The sequence below is a fragment of the Aythya fuligula genome, chromosome 4, assembly GCF_009819795.1.
Source record: "Aythya fuligula isolate bAytFul2 chromosome 4, bAytFul2.pri, whole genome shotgun sequence".
Lineage (NCBI taxonomy): Eukaryota > Metazoa > Chordata > Aves > Anseriformes > Anatidae > Aythya > Aythya fuligula.
The window spans coordinates 48,249,119-48,268,102 of record NC_045562.1 but is presented as its reverse complement, the minus strand read 5'-3'; the positions used below and the strand labels follow the sequence as shown (position 1 = coordinate 48,268,102).

General features: G+C 36.8%; 1 protein-coding gene across 2 annotated transcripts in view; it reads left to right on the top strand.

The window, feature by feature from the left end:
• The first annotated feature begins 1,258 nt into the window (after positions 1 to 1,258).
• CEP135 (centrosomal protein 135) overlaps positions 1,259 to 18,984 on the top strand; it is a 30,206-nt gene continuing 12,480 nt past the window's right edge. The window contains exons 1-19 of one of the 2 annotated variants that reach the window (XM_032187532.1): positions 1,259 to 1,370; positions 2,560 to 2,724; positions 3,303 to 3,493; positions 3,985 to 4,152; positions 4,663 to 4,804; positions 6,358 to 6,442; positions 6,599 to 6,727; positions 8,542 to 8,757; positions 9,272 to 9,337; positions 10,327 to 10,477; positions 11,428 to 11,621; positions 12,109 to 12,252; positions 12,816 to 12,959; positions 13,617 to 13,694; positions 13,851 to 14,002; positions 15,660 to 15,775; positions 15,846 to 16,000; positions 16,465 to 16,520; positions 17,633 to 17,801. In XM_032187532.1, coding sequence (XP_032043423.1) covers positions 2,612 to 2,724; positions 3,303 to 3,493; positions 3,985 to 4,152; positions 4,663 to 4,804; positions 6,358 to 6,442; positions 6,599 to 6,727; positions 8,542 to 8,757; positions 9,272 to 9,337; positions 10,327 to 10,477; positions 11,428 to 11,621; positions 12,109 to 12,252; positions 12,816 to 12,959; positions 13,617 to 13,694; positions 13,851 to 14,002; positions 15,660 to 15,775; positions 15,846 to 16,000; positions 16,465 to 16,520; positions 17,633 to 17,801 — 2,469 coding nt within the window. In that variant the 5' untranslated portion in view covers positions 1,259 to 1,370; positions 2,560 to 2,611. The remainder of the gene's footprint in view (positions 1,371 to 2,559; positions 2,725 to 3,302; positions 3,494 to 3,984; positions 4,153 to 4,662; positions 4,805 to 6,357; positions 6,443 to 6,598; positions 6,728 to 8,541; positions 8,758 to 9,271; positions 9,338 to 10,326; positions 10,478 to 11,427; positions 11,622 to 12,108; positions 12,253 to 12,815; positions 12,960 to 13,616; positions 13,695 to 13,850; positions 14,003 to 15,659; positions 15,776 to 15,845; positions 16,001 to 16,464; positions 16,521 to 17,632; positions 17,802 to 18,984) is intronic. The other variant, XM_032187533.1, reaches the window with a different exon arrangement.

The window sequence follows — 18,984 nt, the reverse complement described above, 5'->3', positions numbered from 1 at the left end:
GAGCCCCGTCCCCTCACAGCCCGAGATCTGCTGCTCTCGCGAGAAGGGGCGGGGCGAGCGGCGGTTGGCGGGGCCGGCGGCGCGTGCCGCGTTGCCATGGTAACGGGGCGGAAGCGGCGGGTGCTCCGCGCGCCATTTTCAAACCGGGAGCTGCCCCGGCACGGCCCGGCCCTAACGGTACGGGGCGGGGGGGGGGGGGGGGCGGCTGGGAGGTCCTGAACGGGGAATCCGGGCCCTGGAGTGTGTCCAGAGAAGGGCTGCGGGGCTGGTGGAGGGCCTGGAGCACGAGTCCTGTGAGGAGAGGCTGGGGGAGCTGGGGGTGGTTGGGCTGGAGGAGAGGAGGCTCAGGGGAGGCCTCACTGCTCTCTGCAGCTGCCTGAGAGGAAGGTGTGGGGAGCTGGGGGTTGGCCTCTGCTCACAGGTAACCAGTGACAGGACCAGAGGGAATGGCCTCAAGTTGTGCCCCGGGAGGTTCAGGTTGGAAACGAGGAGACATTTCTGCTCAAAAAGGGCAGTCAGGCATTGGGACGGGTTGCCCAGGGAGGTGGTGGAGTCACCGTCCCTGGGGGTGTTCAAGGAAAGGTTGGACGTGGTGCTTGGGGACATGGTTTGGTGGTGACGTTGGTGGTAGGGGGATGGTTGGACCAGGTGAGGTCTTTTACAGCTTTAATGATTCTATGCTTGGTCCCCATGGCACCTTTTTCACTTGGGTATGACCATAACTAGCTCTTTGTAGCAGAATGAGCTCTGTGAGCAATAGTTACGTGACATGAACAAATTTCTTCACGAACATCTTTCACAACAGAAACGTCATTAGAGTCTTCATGAGTTTTGGTATTTTCCAGAACTGAGACTGGAAACTCCAGTTCATAATTCTTGATGTTAGTGTTGCTGACCCAATAAAGAATTTAATTTCATAGCATATGAACTTACCATGCTAATTTCTTAGTGTCACATTGCCAGCTGTGTAGTCTTGTCTGTCTTCTGTGTGGCTCCATGACCATATTATGTCTTCTGCTACCAAGCCTTATCTTTCCTGTGTTTCTTCTGTAAAGCTCTCCTAATGTGATTAATGGAAAAACGCTTTCTTTTTCCCAACCACTTGGATTAATTTTTTCAACCAATAAGGTTCTTCTAAAGGAAAAGATGTGCTCAGGAGTTATCAGCTTGCTTCTTTAGTAAGAAAGATGGATTTGTGAGACTAGATCTAGATACACTAACAGTCCCTGCTTTCCTGAATTCTACACAGAATGCTCAACATTGTTGCAGAAAACCAGGATCATCACTTTCAGTTTAATCTTTGGCTGCCAAAGGAGAACGAAGAGTGTTTACAAGAATGACTTCCCACTGATAGTTACCACTTAGTGGAAGTAAGTGTGCTGCCTCCTCTAACCATCCCAGTACAATGTGTAGTGAGGTGGTGTTTTCCCTGCTCTTGCCTCCTTTACATTTCAAGGTCCTGAATGAAGCACTTTGGTTTAGTAGCACCTGGAACAGATGCTCCTAAGAGTGGTGATTTTTCTCTCACTCGTTGAGTATACCTGGCAAATTTTGTTCTACTCCTACACCTACTTAATCTCTTACGAAATGATGAGATTTTGCTTTTTTGCCTCACACATGAGAGTAAATTGCATGTTTTCTCATTTTATTATTCATTAATACTTTTCTTTTCAAATACCCACTTATAGCTGTTTAATATATTTTTTTTAAATGGGGAATTGCGAAACAGCATGTTTTAAATAAGTCAATTTTCTTTCCCCTTTATATGAAATGCAAATAATGCTTTCTCTGATTGGCAGTTTGGCTGCTCAGGTGTTCACCTGTGTGAAGAATAAGCTAATAAGGAACCTTCTGAAGAAACATAAGAGGAGATGTTTCATGGACATAGTTAATATTTCTAACTATTGAGGAGATGTTTTCATGCATCTAAGAAGCATCAATTTTTGTCTTCCATTTCTTACAGTGTCTCTGAATTCAGATGTATTTAACGATGTAAAACTACTTCCTTCTTCGAATGCCTATGGCAAAAAATTCCTCTGGATTCAGATTCCATAGTGTTGATCTAGACCCCTCTTAGATCATATTAATAATAAACAAATGAACAAAAAACTAATCAGTCAAAAAAACAAAACCAACCAACTTTCTGATCTGTGAATTGTAGTATATGTTTTTTTGGGGGGGTAATGTGTCAATTTGGATTGTAAAAGATGCCATGATGATTCAAAAAATCAGAATCTACTTCTTAGTCTTCCCATGGAAAGATCTTTTCTGAGTTCAGTTCCGGAAAGGAAAGTCCATGTTTGGACTCTTAAGATATTAGGAAATGCTCAAAAAGAGATAACTAATTGCCATGGCAAATATTAATTTTAAAAGAAAGATATCAATATTAGTGTTATCAATATAGTGTTTTAGATGCCCAGTGATTCTGTTTTGGTTTACCTAAATTTTCAGAACATGCTTATATGCTGTATTTCCTATGCAATAAATTACTTTTCCATTATTTTTTCTGCATTATTCCTGCTTTAAAGAAGAAATATTGTAACAGACGATGTTTTACAGGTGGTCTGTTTTTCCTGGGTGTTAGAAAAGCCACTTTGGAGGTGTGTTCACAATGACTACAGCAGCAGAGAGGAAGTTCGTTAATCTCAGGAAACGTCTAGATCAGCTGGGCTATCGACAGCCACTGGGACTGGAGAGCTTACCTTTGGTGGAAAAGCTTTTTAGGTATTCAAAAGGAGACTATAAAAAGAAAAAAGTCATAATCATATAGGAGGCATTGTTTAATTTTTGACATGAGGGAAAATGTTCTATCTAAAGACTGTCTCATTCTAGTGTCTAGCAGATAGGTGTAGACTCAATCCCTGAATTTGATGTTCACAGAAATTTTTGTAGCTACTTACTGATAATCTCTGTAGTTATCTCAACAGTATAAAAATACTAGTAACCTTCTGATCATTTTTATTCTTGACTATTGCTTTCTTCTGTGGTAGAAGTGCTACGATATACAGAGAGTTTATTGAATTATCAGATGTAAACTCCTGATATGCTTTCTCCATAGCTTTATTTTTTATATTTGTCCTATTCTTTCCTAGTGGATGATCTTCCAGTTTTTCTTACGTGAATGTTTTCTTTGCCTTTCTTGGAACCCATTTGTTCTACACTTAAGAACCGTGTTGCCTAAGACCAGTGCTTTACAGTGGTCTTGGGCAACAGGTTTTGTTTCTAAGCTCCTAATGAATATTTGAATCTGCGGTTTAAAGGCTGAAAACACTCCTAACATGTCCGATGCTCCTTGATTCTAGTGATCTTGTTCATACAACAGAGAGCCTGCGCAGTGCAAAATTATCTGCTGGAAAAATCGAAAAAGAGTTCAGCAATTATGATGCTATTTTAGAACCTTATAAGACAGAGAATGCTAAACTTACCAGGGAAAATAATGAACTACATTTGGAAATACTAAAACTGAAAGAGCAATCTGATCGTCACGTTAAAGGTAATAATAATAATAAAAAGATACTTTTTCTAATCCATCAGTGTCAAAATAAAATTGTGGACAAATCTGCAGATTCACATATCTGTTCTTATGCTTGTGAGTGGTCATTGACTCTAGTGCTTTTAATGAATTAAGGCTCTTATGCAGGTATTTCTTTTGTAATTAAAAAGCTTCTGGGGTCCAGCAAATCATTGTTTTAATCAAACATGAAACTGTTAGAACGTTTGAATATATGCTTTCCTACTTTGAAATGCTACTTCTTAATTTAAAGTAAATAAATACTGTTGTTAAATTTGCTTTTATTCTACAAAGGGGTTTTGTATGCTTAAACATATTTGTGTTTATATATATACATAAACATGTGAGTGAGTATTTGGAAACTTCATGTTATAGAAAAAGAATATAAGCTTAGTTTTAATACCTATTTTGGTGCTACTAGGAAAAATAATAATGAACAAAAAACATAAAATTGCTCTTTCCCTCCTTTAAAGACTTGAAAGCCAACTTAAGGAGGGTTGAACACGAAGCAGCTGACTTAAGATTTCTGAATAACCAGTATGTGCATAAAATTAGAAGTCTGGAAAAAGAGAACAAGTCCAAGACTGAAAAAATTCAGCAGCTTCAGGAAAAGAATCTGCAAGCAGTGGTGCAAACACCTGGTGAGTGTAAATATTCCCTCTTTTGTCAATAAACCTGTTCCTGTCTTTCTTTCCTTACTTTTCCTGTTCTCTGTCTTCTTGCTTTTCTCTGTGTTGCTGTTTCTTTTTTTTTTTTTTTTTAGAGTCAAAGTCTTTCTTTGTATAATTCTTGTAAAAGGTCCTTAATGCTTTTAGTTATTGTCTAGTCTGGAGGAAAGGTAAATCAGCAACAGATTCAAGAAGTTTGAGCTGTAGAGAATTCAGGGACTTACACACTGGGGAAGATTACCTATAGCAGACTTTGCATGTTTCCTTATTTCAAAACTGAATTTTGGCAAAACTGATACTAACCTGCAAGAGTTGTGTTGTCTCCAATGTACAAATTTCATCAGCTTATTACAATAAAGGTTACAGTTTTGCATTGTGCCAGTTCAGAAGCAGTGGAATATATATGACATTTCATTTAGTATAAAAGGAGAAGACTCCCTTGTGAACTTCAAGTAATAGGCTTCTGGGTTTGGGCTTTTTAAGGTGGCAGAAAAAGAAACATTCCATTCAGGCGTCAGCGCATGCAGATAGACCAACCCGTCCCCCCATCGGGCGTTAGTGCCTACCCAGTTCCTCAGCCAGAGGATCCTTACATCGCAGACCTTCTTCAGGTGGCAGATAATCGGTGAGCTAAAGAATTTTTCAGTCTTGAAGCATAAACATGAAATACGTGCTGCTGTGATTTCTGCATCCCTTTCTGCATTTAAAATTCTGTCCGGGGAAAAAAATGGTATTTCAAGATATTTTAGTAACACTATAGTTCTTGACCAGGATTTGTGCTTAGTGATTGACTGTGCTGCCTGTGGTGAATTTGCAAGGATATTTAATAAACTACTTATTTCCATAAAGGCTTTCTCTTAAATTTCTATGCTAGTTCTACTCTTATACTGAATTTTAAATGAGGGATCTTGGAAAAAAGCCAGATGTAATGTTTTTTATAGGAGCAAACTGGCTGCAAAATGGACCCACTTCTGGCCAAAGCTGAGCCCACCAGCCAACTTAATGGTGTTTCTGTGAGAATATATTCAAGAACAGGTTAAAAAAAATCACAGTGGCTGTTAGAGAGAGTAGTGAGAAGAATGTGAGAAACTATCCTGACACCAAGGTCAGTGAATAAGGAGGGGAAAGCAGAGATTCCTCTAAAGTCCATGGAGAAGACCACGGTGGAGCAGGCTGTCCTCCTGTTGCCCACTGGAGCAGATATTCATGGTGTTAGCCCATGGAGGACACAACACCAGAGCAGGTGGATATGCCCTGAAGAAAGCTGCAGCCTGTGGAGGGAGAGCCCACACAGGAGCAGACTCCTGGCAGGACTTGTGGTTCATGAAGAGGAACCCACGCTGGAGCAGGTTTTGAAAAGTGGTATCCCATAGAAGGGTCATCATGCCAGAGCAGCAGAAAAGTGTGATGAGGAAGGAGCTCCAGAGACTAAGTGTTGTGAACTGACCGCATCCCCCATTTTTAAACTGCCTGAGTATGGGAGGAAGTAGAATAGTCAGGAATGAAGGAGTGAAATTGAGCCTAGGAAGAAGTGGTGGTAGGAGGAAGTGCTTTTGGTTTGTCTTTGTTTTTCATCATCCTACTCTATTTTGATTCATAGTAAATTAATTTAATCTTCCCCAAGGTGAGTCTGTTTTGCAATAATTGATGAGCAATGGGCCTGCCTTTATTTCAACCCATGACCTTTTATTTTCATCTTATTTTCTCCCCCTATCCTGTTCAGGAGGGGGAGTGACAGAAGAACTGGTTGGGGGTCTGACAGCCAAGCAAGTTCAACCTGCCACAGCGTCTCAAACAACAGCTTCAGAATTAACATTTTAAATCAACAAAACTGTTTTCATAGAACCATAGAATGGATCGGGTTGGAAGGGACCTTAAAGACTATCCAGTTCCAAGCCCCTGCCATGGGCAGGGATGCCACCCACCAGACCAGGTTGCCCAGGGCCTCATCCAACCTCACCTTGAACACCTCCAGGCATGGGGCATCCACAGCCTCTGGGCAACCTGTTCTAGCGCCTCACCACCCTTTGAGTGAAGAATTTCCTCCTATTTTTTTGTTTTGTTTTCTTTTAGTGAAATTTTTCCATTCAGGAGCAAAGAGAAAATACTAGTATTGAATTTGTGTGTGTGTATGATTCTTCCGTGAATCCACACAAACAGTATATTGCTACATTTCAGAATTCATGAACTTCAGTTAGAAGTAACAGAGCTACAGGAAAAACTGGAGATATCTGAAAGTGGAATGAAAAACTACAGTAAGCAGGTATGTTTACAGTTGTGTTTTTTAATAATTATTTGGCTGTGGTAGCCCTTTAAATGACATTGATTTTATTTTAACCTCATTGTTAAAGCATTGTAGGGGTTGTGAAATACAACTGTTATAACTTGCATAAATTGAGCTATTCTTTTTTCCTTGAAGGTTGAGCTTAGAGACAAAGAAATAGAACGCCTAATGCTAGCATTGGATGGTGGTCGTTCTCATGAGGTTATATCTCTGGAATCGAGAAGTAAAAGTAATGAGAAGCTTATTGCCCATTTAAATTTGCAGGTAATATATTAATTACTGTTGATTAGTCAAAACTTCACAAAATACAAGCAGTCTAAAAGAAAACAACAAAGCCCAACAACTTTTAGGTCATTTTTTTAAAAAATCACTCTTAGGTATAAAATCAACCAATTTAGCTTGTGTTACTTTTCAGGTGGTAGTCTTCCTTCTCTAAATAAATTTCATTTCTTGTTTTAAAAGCCTGTGTTTTTTTGTAAATAATTCTATGAACTCACATCTGCATATAGTAATGTTAATCTGAGAGTATTCAGGACGTTTGTTTATTACACTGTTTTGGCAAAGTTTAAAAGTTCTTATTTTTTTCAGAAACATATTTTGCATGTGCCATTTATGTTTTTAGGAACTAAGATTGGTAATACTTACTTATGAAGAGGAGTATTCCTGCAAATAATCTCATTGAGTAGCAAGGAATCATCTTTAATTCAAATGGTCCTCACCTTTACTCCAACATAGACTTGCAAGGAAAGGATAAGCTTAAAATAAAGATGTTTGTGTTTAATGTGTGTATTGGCATGCATTTGATATTGGTCTCAAAATGAGAATTTCCAAAACAAATACAAGGCAGGCAGGAATATAGATCAAGTATAGTCCATCTCTGGATTTATACCATCCGTATACCATTTGTATACTGTTTGTATGTGATGTACAGTGGCACGCAGAGCCAGGCTGCAGAGCTTATTAGCAGTGCTGCAAAAATATGGTAAGAGCAATGACTTGGAAGCAGTACTGCTGTATTCACAGAATCACAGAACTGTAGGGGTTGGAAGGGACCTCAAGAGATCATTAGGTCCAACCCCCTGCCAAAGCAGGAAAGTGATACTGAATTAGTGAGTTGTGCTGATGACATATTGATTGTACCAAGAGTGAGCCCAGGTGTATATGCAGTGTTTCCAGAGCTTCACAGAGCTGATTTTGGGCCATTGAGGCTGTTTGTTCAGGCTCAGTGCCAACAGACCACTTTTATTCTCTGAGTACAAACAGATGGATATCTCTGCATAGTAGCATTTATGGCTATGGGAGTGCTCAGGCTGTCTTCTGGGCCTACAGCAACACTTTCTTTCGGGAGAAACTTTCTGGAGTTTTGAGGAAAGTTGTGTGGAGATGGAAGCGCAGCACTTCTGTTATGTTTTTCAAGGTACTTCAGGCTCCCATTTCCCCACATAGTGTAATTTAGTGTTTATATGTGTTTGTTTTTTTTTTTTTTTTTTTCCTTCTCTATGCCTCTGCCTCTCTTCCCTGTACTTGCAGGGAAAGGTATACTGGGAGAAACAATGTCTCTAGAGCAGGATTTCTGGAAATGTGTTTAAGGTGCAGACCTGTGTTGGAGGCAAGCTAGATTTGGGGAATCTGATCTGTAAAGCTTCATTTTTGTGAAGGAGTGACAGCGAATTTAAGCCTAGCAAATATACTGGAAAGCTGGACAGCAGAAACTGTCTTCACATCTTGTGAAATTAAGGGAAACATTAAGTGCCCTGTATCTACCAGACTGATGCACAAGACAGGTTTCTATACGGATCTCTGCTTTTTAGTGCTTTGTTTTTAGAATAAAATTCAGGGTTTGGAACCTATGTAGAGAACAGTATAGTAATGAATTCCTTCGCCTTGCACACCTGTAAAATCATATTCTTTTCATGTTGATATTTATTAATTTATAAGAATAGAAAATCTAGTCATTTTTAACAGGATATCCTTTTTATACCGTGGATATAGAAATACTGTATTTCAGAGGACTGGGAGGAGCTTTTGCCGTCTATTTTTAACAACACATTAACATTTTAATGAAAAATATCTTTTAGGTTGAATATCTTCAGCAAACAAACAAAGAACTTGAAAATCGAATCCAAGACCTCTTGGACACTAAACAAAATGTGACTAGTGAGGTTGTGCACTTAAGCAATAAAAATGAAGAACTGTGTCAAGAACTGAATGAAATAGACCATTTGGCACAGCAGTTGGAAAGACACAAGGAAATTGTACTTGAGACTGCAGATAAAGAAATAGGAGAAGCAAAGGTAATCAATGATGTTTTACAAGAGTAGGATCTGCTTAGCTCTCAGGTTACCTTTTTTTAATTGCAATGAGTTACCTATTGGCTAAAGGAAGATTAATCACAGCAATTTTTTCTCGTTACTGTATTGGGTGAGATTAGTTCAGTTAAGAGGCAGTCTGTCTTCCTTCTTCTGTTAGTTCAGTATGAAACAAAATTCTGAGATACCTTAAACTATTGATAAGTAACAGACATATGCAAGAGTGATGCCTGTGTTTGGAGGGTGTTCTGTTCTTCTAAGAAGAGTCATGCAACAATTCATTTATTAGTTGTGCTCAAAATGAGTGTGTATGCTGCAAGTTTTATGTAATTTCCATTTATAGGAGCTTTAGTGGATATGTAAACATAAATTTTGGCAGATTACAAGGAGATAATAATACTTTATTTCTTAAAAAGATCCATTTGCTTAATTTTTATAACAAAGGAATTGTTATTTTGGATATGCAACTTTTAACGTAAAAATTAATTTTGGTTTGTAGAAAGAAATTGAAAGAAAAGATGGTGAAATACAGGATCTTGAAGAAACAATAGCAAGGCTTAAATCAGTAAGTAAAAATATTTTCTATTCAAGCATTCTTTGTAGTGTTTTTATCATTCTGTAATCCATGTTTCTCTCATATGTTATAAAATTCACCAATGCCTTGTTTAAGGAAAACTTTCATGGTATCCTCAAATTCTCTTAAACTAGTGTAAAAAATGTAAGAGCTAAAGAAGCTACATCACATTGTTTCAAAAATAAGCTTAAAGAAAGCTCTATAGACACTATGCTTCACTGTGACCTTATTATACCTTTTGCTAGTAATATTTCTGATATCCACAGTTGTACCTTCCTTGACATAACCATTTTTACCACAAACTAACAATGACATCCCAGAGGATGGAGGAACTACTTTGGCTCTTCACCAGCATGTGAATAATTATGCACAACTTGCATACATAGAAACAAAGTTTAGTAGCCCAGATGAAAAATAACAGCATTACCAAACTCTTATCAGCATATAGCAGGTTGTGTATTAGTTGCATATCGTGTGTTGTTTTAGTATTTCTAATGAACTTGAAAATATGAAAATATTCTCTGAGCACAAAATTGTAGGAAATATATACCAAGCAGCATTTGCTAAGCTGCAAGATTGAGCTGACTGAGATACAGTGTTGTGATCTGTTTTAACACCAGCAGTGTTTCTAAATGCCATTTAAAAGTTTTTGTTTCTGTAGTTGCTGCTTTTTTTCCATGTTTACATTTCACTGTGCTCCTAATTTATTTCTTGAAATACGAGCTGAATTAAGCAAGAGTGAATCTTCCTTGTTTCATTCCTGTTTGCAAACTGTAGGAAGTAAGGCTCACATTGATTTAACATACAGTAGTATAAAGAATGATTGCCAAATTAACAAATATTACAGCATAAAACATGTGAGCTAAATAGAAGTACACAGTGTTGAATACCAGAAGCTTAACAAAATGTTAAATAGCTTTTTCCAAATGTATCAATTGGCACTTCTATTTATTTATTTTTAATAATACTTGTTACTGCAGGACTTGTGCTCGTGTCGTAGACAGAACGAGAGGCTGAGTGAAGAACTCTTTGGAAAAACAGATGACAAAGAAAATCTGGAAGTACTGTTAAATCAGCTTGAACAAGAGAAACAAAGACTGATGGAAAAAACTGAAAACTTTGAAATAAAAGGTAAATGGTCAAATGTAAATTATATTCCTTTAAATTTTGAAATAAAAAATCTTGCAGTTAATAATACTGAGTGACTAATAATACTAATATATCAACGGAAAAGAAGACTGAAATTCTTGAATTGTAAGTTAAGTGAAATATTTGGTCACAAAAGCGTGTTTTCATTCTGTTTTTGAGAACCAAAAGTTGAACTTACACAACTGAATTGTGATCCCACTTGACATCCTAATAACAATAATATGGCAGTTTCTTACGAAATAATTTATTTCATCCCAAACTGTTTTTATTCACTCTTTGAGTGAATGACTTCAGACTGCGTTCAAGAGCTTTTTCCAGTTTTAATTTAAAAACCTCCAAGGATGTGGATATCTCAGTCTCTCTAGGCAACCCATTACAATGTTTATTATGCTCAGAGTAAAAATGTTTTCCTTCTATTTCCTGCAGCAATTTATCACCATTGTTTCTCATTTACCCACTATGCACATCAGTGAAGAAAATGGCTCCATCTTATCTATAAACACCTCTCATGCTGCTCTTAGGTCCCCCATGAGCTGTCTCTTTTTTCTAGTTAGAACAAGCCCAGTTCCTTCAGCTATTCCTTAACAGGGCAAGTATTCTGCTCCTAGGACTAGCTTGGACTCACTCAACATCTTTCTTGTACTAGGGATACAAAACTGGATACAATATCATAAATGTGATCTAATGAACCCTAAGTAAAAGGGAATAATCACATCCCTCAGTCTGCATCTACAGACACAGCCCCACTGTACCATTAGATCTCAATTGGTTGCAAAGCAAACTACTGACCTGTGTGTAGACAGCAGTGAGCCAGGACTTTTCAGCAGATCTTGTGCTTAGGCAGCTGCTGGGTTTACTCCCTTCCAAATGCAAATGTTTCTGGTGAAATTCTTATGGTTCCTATACAGTTGTTTTTATTTCTGTTTCTGCAGAACGCGAACTTGTCCTAGAAATAGAAAGAATGAGATTAGAATATGGGATAGCCTTGGGAGACAAATCTCCTTCTCGTCTGGATGCGTTTGTAAAAACTTTAGAAGATGACAGAGATTATTATAAGCGAGAATTAGAATACCTTCAGAAAATGATAAAACGAAGGCCTAGCCCAAGCCGTAGGACTCCAGAGAAGGTAATCTTTTTATTGTCAACACAGGCTGGAAAAATAACACAGATACATTGTAGATTTATTAAGGGAGCTTTTGAATGTATTTTCAGTAGCAGTAAATGTGTAGCGTTTTTTTGGTTTTTACTGATTATACATTCTTAGCATAAAAAATTAACCAAGAGTAACTTCAATGAACTTGTTTTTATTTCCCTATTCACATTTTACAGTAACATTGATTCATTATTGATCGGTTTGTTTGAAATAAATAGATGATAAAGAAATAAAAAAAACTTTGAAATCTTATTGTTAGCTGGTTTGCTTTTTGTTTTTAACAGTTAGTTCTCATTGTTAGGTTATACAAGAAGTCTGGCATTGCTGGGAATTAAAATGTATTAGACTTATACTTTTCGTGTATTATTAATTGTATGAGTTCTTTCTTATTTGCATTACTTAATTATCCAGATATTTTAATTAGTATATTTGAACCTAAATTTTACTAATCACTTTGCAGAGTGAAGATCTTAGATTGGTCACCAGAGAAAGAGATGAGCTACAGTCCATGTTAGACAGATTTGAAAAACATATGATAGAAATTCAATCCAATGTCAAATTATTGACTGCAGAAAGGGACAGATTAAGTATTCTTTATGAACAGGTAAGAAGAGATTCTTTATCACTGGCATTGAAATAACTGATTAGCACTTATCTTACTACTGCTCGTTTAAAAAGAAAAAAATCCACTCTATAATAGAACTTGAGGAGTCTAGACCTACTGGAAAATAACAAAGAACAATAAAATATGTACCTACTTTTTAAAATTGTTAATAAAACCATGCGTTCCAATGTTCATTATTAAGTTAAGAGCCATTCTAACTTTCTACTGGCATTTGGAAATGAGGAAAAAAATGAGAAATGAGAAAAAATCAAAAGAATGCATGAGAAAGCATACAGGCTGGAAAAAAATAGTAGTAGTAGTAGTGCTTAAATGATGAGAAAACAAGTGAAGTTAGTTTATACTTGGAACAACAGAGGGATGCCAAGTATGTTGGCAGCATAAGTTGTCATGACACTGTGTGACTCGAAATAGATTTTGGTTATCTAGGGAAAAATGGGACTATAATAGTACTTCTATTGTAATAACAGTGTTGAAACTTTCTGTCAGCATTTACACTGTATTAATTGCAATCCATGTACGCTAACAACGATAACTTTTTAAAGTCTCAGAGTGAATTAAACAGGCTGAGAAGAGAAGCAAAACATAATTTAGTTTCTCAAAGTCATGTGGAAGAAGAAAGAGCCGTTGCAATGACTGACTTTAGAAGACTAATGGCAGAAAAGGAAAGCCTAAAAGAAAAAATAAAGGTAAGTTGTTTTTTTAGCTAAATTGCTTGCAGTAAGGTGGTATATGGGAAAGACTTAGAAATTTTGCTGTGTTTGTGTCTGGCTGTCAGTTCCACTTTTCAGTAACTTTTCAACTTGTCTAATTTCAAAATCACTTGAGAGAGCTGGGTGAGTTAGTTGTCTGAGTTATCATGGCAAACTCAGTTGCTAAGTGGGGATGGGGTAGAGGAACGTGCTTGAAGTGTCTGTCTGCAAGCAAACATGGCATCTCCTTATGCGTAGAGTGTAGATATGAAGCCCCAACCACAGAATATTTTTATGTGTATGTACTACTTTGAAGATGTTCTTTGAGTGCTAACCTACATGTGCTTGTGACCCTTTCTGTTGCCCTGTAGCTCTGTAATCTTTCTGCAGAAGCTCACGAGTATTAATTCAATTGGTACCAAATATAAAGATATGCTTCCTTTAACAGAACTCTGATTCTTTTTTTTTTTAATTATTATTATTGTTTATATGTATATTGAACTGGAGCGGTGTATTTTCGGCTATTGCTCTCTGGTTTTATAGAGAACTTTGCATTAGGTTATGCATCTCAGAAGTAGAGTAGTGTTTTCTTATAGATTTTTACATTTAAACATAATGTATCTTATTACATGTAGTCCCATGTTTCTACCTCAGATTCAGCAAGAAACAGCTAACCTTGAAAAATCAAAGATGCAGCATGATATTTCAGAACTGGAAAATAATATTCATGAAGTAAGTACATTTTTTTTTAACCAAGCAAGCCTTTATTCTAGAATAGGATAGACATTTCAAGCAATTAATTTTGCTAGCTCTGTTCAATTTAGTTTTATTTAAAAACCAAGTTGTGATAGTTTCCTTAAATAATAACATGCCTTTTTTTAATTGTAGTTTGAATTGGAAAGGTGTGAACTAAAGAGTACAATCTCTATCCTGAAAGAAAGAATAAACTCTTTGGAAAATGAATTGAAATTGAAGTCCAATAAACTTGCCCAGACGTCTGATGATTCTTCTCAATTTAAAGCTGAGCTTTGCTCACTTCAGTAAGTCTAATGCAAAATGTAATTTTCTTTCACAGATGGTAACATTATTTTGTTTCTTCAATGAACATATAGCAGAGATGAGTTGTTGGGAAAGACTATAAAATACTTTTATATATATACACCTTGGTACTGTTTTTGTCTTAAGGAAATGTAAATTGGAGTAAGGAAAGTGCTGTGGTAGCTTTCACAGTGAACTCCTTCTGGACATATTTGATGACCAGATACATTGCTGCTTTTTGTGGCTAGCAGTGAATGAAAAATTTCTCCTTGAACTGTTTCCTCCAACAACCGTATATCTGCTTATGAATGTAGCAGAACAGAAAATTTCTAAAAGGACTTTCAAATACTGTTTGCTAAAATGAAGACAGATGCCTTCAAACTGCAGCAGTGGGATCAAATTGTGCTCGTTTTACAGAGGTGTCAATAATACTGCAGATTTTATGCCAAGCATTATTGATACTTGACAGTTGAGTGGTTCATGGAGAGCCAGTCTGTAATGACATCTCGTTTGAGCTGTTTTCTTTCGTCAGCCTCTGTCATATGCTAGCACTATTACAAATATACTACAGTTCTGCAAGTTGGCATCTTAAGATCCGTAGGCCCAGTCTGCAGGGATTTGACCCACTTGAAGTGTAGGATTAAGTATACCCATGTATTTTTAAGGCCTATTTAAACTTGCAGACTCAATGCTGACCCTTAAAGTTGTTTTAGAGCTCCCATCAGGTAAATGTGGTGGGACAAAAAGAGGCCTTAGAAAATGTGGAAATGGATAACTGAATAAATCTGGGTGGAGATTTGGAAATTCAGGAATTTGATATAGGTAGAAATGAGAGCCTTGGGTACAAGATGCACTACAAAACAGATAGAGCTGTAAACGAGATGTCATGTCCCACCCCACATCCCATTCCACACCCCAAAAATACATATTTATTGCAAAATGGTACTATTCTTCTGTACTATATTTCTGTACTGTTATACAGTACAGTGGCAGGGGTAGATAACTGAAGAGCTGAAGCTCAGAAGCAAGGCTCAGTTCATCCAACACTCCAAAGGCTATTTGTTGGTAAAATCATTAGTGTATTTGTTTGTAAAACTGTGACATCATGGAGTATCTTGTTAGATTCTTTTCAGTTTTAGAAAAAAGCATCAGAAGCATCAGTGCTTAAAAGTGTGGGAGATGAGGAACAGGGCTGCAATCCATTTAGCATTTGGTTTCACTTCATGCATGGTGGCATTTTGCTATTGCTGTGTTTAGGGCTCCTTTTTACCTCTAAAGTTTAATTCTAAATTAAGTGAGAGTGATCTTCACCTGCCGATGCATGGTATTCTGGACTGAAAAAAGGAAAAGCTTTTCTAGTAACAAAAATCAGAGGACATGAGTATTTTGGATTATCATGGTTATTCCATAGCATCATTTTGAAATGATGTTAAGGTGGATGTGCCACAGGAGTCCAGAGCAACCAGGTGGTATTGGTCTCAGCAGTCTATAATAGTTTTCTCCCTCCCTGTCTAAGAGGGAGAGGATTGGTTAGTATGACACAGTCCGATCGTGAGGTTACACTGGAACTGTTCCAGCATTTCAAGCAGCTCAAGAGCCACAAGTTAAAGATCCTGAGTTAGTTCCCAAACTTCTTTCAACTGTGTACTGGTTTTCCAGGCTCTTAAATGAACAACTCCAGAGGTCTGTTGAGGACTTACAGCACCGATTGTCTCTCAAAAAGGATGAACTGCAGTCAGCTCAAGAAGAAATTATAAAGCTAGAGGAGGAAATAGGTGATCACTAGTTATTTTTGCTTTTATTTCCTATTTTTAAAATCAAGAGTACTTATTGCTTTATTTATAGATAGGTTAAATCAGAAGAGCACTTCACACGATGAGGCAGTCAATGTGCTTAGAAGTACCATTACTGTTTTGGACAAAGAAAAGGACAGTCTTCAAGAAACTGTAGATGAAAAAACAGAAAGAATTGCATGCTTAGATGACAACATAGCTAACAAGGTATGTGCTACTTCACACTCCCATCTGGGGATTTGTAAAGCCTTTAGGATTTAGGGAGACATTTTGCCTTGATAACAAAACTTGGGCAGAGCTCTAGGCATCACGTGAACTCTGTGTTTGGACCTAGGCAATACAAAGTCATTTGTCAACTCAATAAAGCTTTAATTATGATTGTTAGTGTGTTCCCTATACACTCCAAGAAAATATAAAAGTATTCTTCCTATTTTCCACTTGGAGGTTTATATTGAGATACATGGTTCCAGCTTGAGTTGGCAGAATCCTTTGCAGTCTTCCGTCTATTTTTGACAAGACAATCCTGTCTCAATAAAGAAGCTTGGAAATTTGAATGTGCAAAGATGCAATTACTTGCAGATGAAAAGTTGAATAAAATTATTTAACTTGAGCTATCTTGGAGTGTTGCAATATAATAATACCTAGTACAATTTTTGCTTTTATTTTCATAGGAAAAAACAATTACTCATTTACGTCTAACTCTCTCTGAGCTGGAGTCATCAACAGAGTGAGTAAAGGCTAGATCAGTTTATTCAGTGATTTTTTTCTCCGATAAATATCTTCAGTGATCTTAAAATGAAAGTAGATGGCAATTTTATGTACTTTGTTGAAAAGGGCTTCATTCTGTTTAAGTCAAGTAAAGGAGTACATGTTGTAGAGAAAGATGCATATAACTTTTGAAGAGACTTCCCATGCAATTAATTGCAGACTGCTAGGGTACTGTTAACGCAGCAATTAACGATTGTTTGTCTATTTTTATTTTCCCAAATTGTTAACATTTCTTAATTCTCAATTAAGAAGTGGCTTTTTAGTATTCTAATTATGCCACTAGATATTATTAGATTTACTCAGGTATAACTCGAGCTGAATTCTAATTATTGGCAAATTAATTCTTCTAGGTTTTGCTATCAGTACAGTCCTTATTAAAGTATCTTTAGTTTTTAGCTGGGTTTTGTCTGATCTTTCCTTCTTGCCTCCTTTTTAAGCATCACTTTTAAACCTATAGCTTTTAAAAAGAAAATACTTAAACAGCAATATTTCAACATCTCAGTGCCAGTGTAACTGAGTATTTGGTACATTGATACGTAAATTATCTGCAGCAAAAAAAATAGTGCAAATGTCTGCTGAAATTCTCATATTTATATTTCTAGTTTTCTGTGTAACCTCTTCCTTACTGTTTTGCTTGATGCCTTTTAAGTCTAAGCTATCCAGGGAAGTTTGTCTTTTTCCTTTATGGTATTAATATGCAACTGCTAATACACTGTAATCACTAACAGACGCAGGTAAACACAAGTATCTGTAATTGCTGTTTGCTTAATAAATGTGTAACTTTTTTCATATCGTGTCTTCAAAGGTGAAGACTAAGCCCATATTATTTGTACATACTAACATGTTACATCCTTAACTTATGTTTATGTTTAGCTTCTGCTTGTGTTTGTCAGCCTTCAGAGAGCAAGAATTGTACCTCATAAAAAAACAAACAACAAAAAACAAGCAAAAAAAAAAAACACAGCCTTTTATGTATATATAAAGTCCACGTTTGATAATTTTCAGCAGTATGCAGTATAGTGTGAGAAGGGACAGCTTAAATAAGTTTTTTCAAAATCCTTCTCTTGACAGTCAGCTAAAGGACATGCTGAGCAGCAGAGACCGTGAGATATCTAGCTTACATCGCCAGCTTGATGCATCCCACATGGAGCTTGCAGAAACAGGAAGAGTAAAGGAAATGGCTCTGAAAGAAAACAGACGATTACAAGATGACCTCGCTACAATGACCAGAGAAAACCAGGTATGAAGGCAGTACATGCTGTTGAAGAGTTAATTTATTGCTTGCTTGCACATCAAAACTGCTACATCATGAGTTTTGATTGAATATGATTAATTATTGGCATTTCTTGAACACTGAGAACACTATTAACAGGGAAGAAAATGTAAAAGCAATTATTCTGGGTATTTTTATATTCAGTACAGTGGGGGAAAAATAAATGAGTTTTCAGTTTAGTCACTCCTCCCCAAATTAAAATATAAATTTAAATAAGTTGATGGCACAACTGTTTTATCCTATAATGAATTTAACTTGGTTATATCACTTGATAGTTATTGGTAAAAAGAATAAATAAAATTTGTATTTATTATCTGTGGAACAGGGAGGATATTGAGAGAGTAACACATTGTAGAAGCAAATGTCAGGTTATTAGTTAGTTCATAAATAGGGAGAGGAAAGAAAAGATTGTTAGTACATCCAAATACCTTTTGGTACATAGTGATTCTTTAGTTTTATCCATCTGGTTTCCACAAAGCATTGGATGTATTGGGTAAATTATGCCACATTTGTGATAAGCGTGTTTTGGAATGTAGATTTTAATGTTTATTTTCTGTGAGCCTTGGTAATGGTGGCTGTAAAAAAGTGTTGTCAGCTGTTTATTCTCCAGGTCTGGTAAGATCAGTTTCCATTTCTGTGTGTTGTTCTGCAGGAACTGTGCTTCCAGTGATAAATTGGGAAAAGTCAGTTTTGGGGGAGAAAATACAGCAGAGTTTAAAAGCTACAGGTTAGAGGGAGTGAAGAAAACTTATTTTTAAGTTATGGTAGTCCTGAATAGTCTGAATTTGTTTCCTGATTTCAGGAATGGATAAGGATGCAAAGTCGATGGGAATAGGAGGGGTTCCCTTTCCATTATGTCAAGGTTGTGTGGGATTTTTAGAAATGGTGAATTCAAAGGTGTCTAGAGAAATGTTCTTACTGGGTTGTCTTTGCATTGGTAAGGTAGGTGTCTGCTGAGATGGTATCAGTTCAGCTGTGCATTGCAGCTTTTTTTTTTTTTTTTTTTTTTTCTGTGGTGATTCTGTGCAGGTACTTTGCTTGCAGAGTTTTATTTTACTTATTTATATTAGTTTTACATGATTTCATCTGTTCTTAGCTCTCACTGGTTCAGAGTCATAACGTACTTGCTAACAGCTTGACAGTCAGTAGC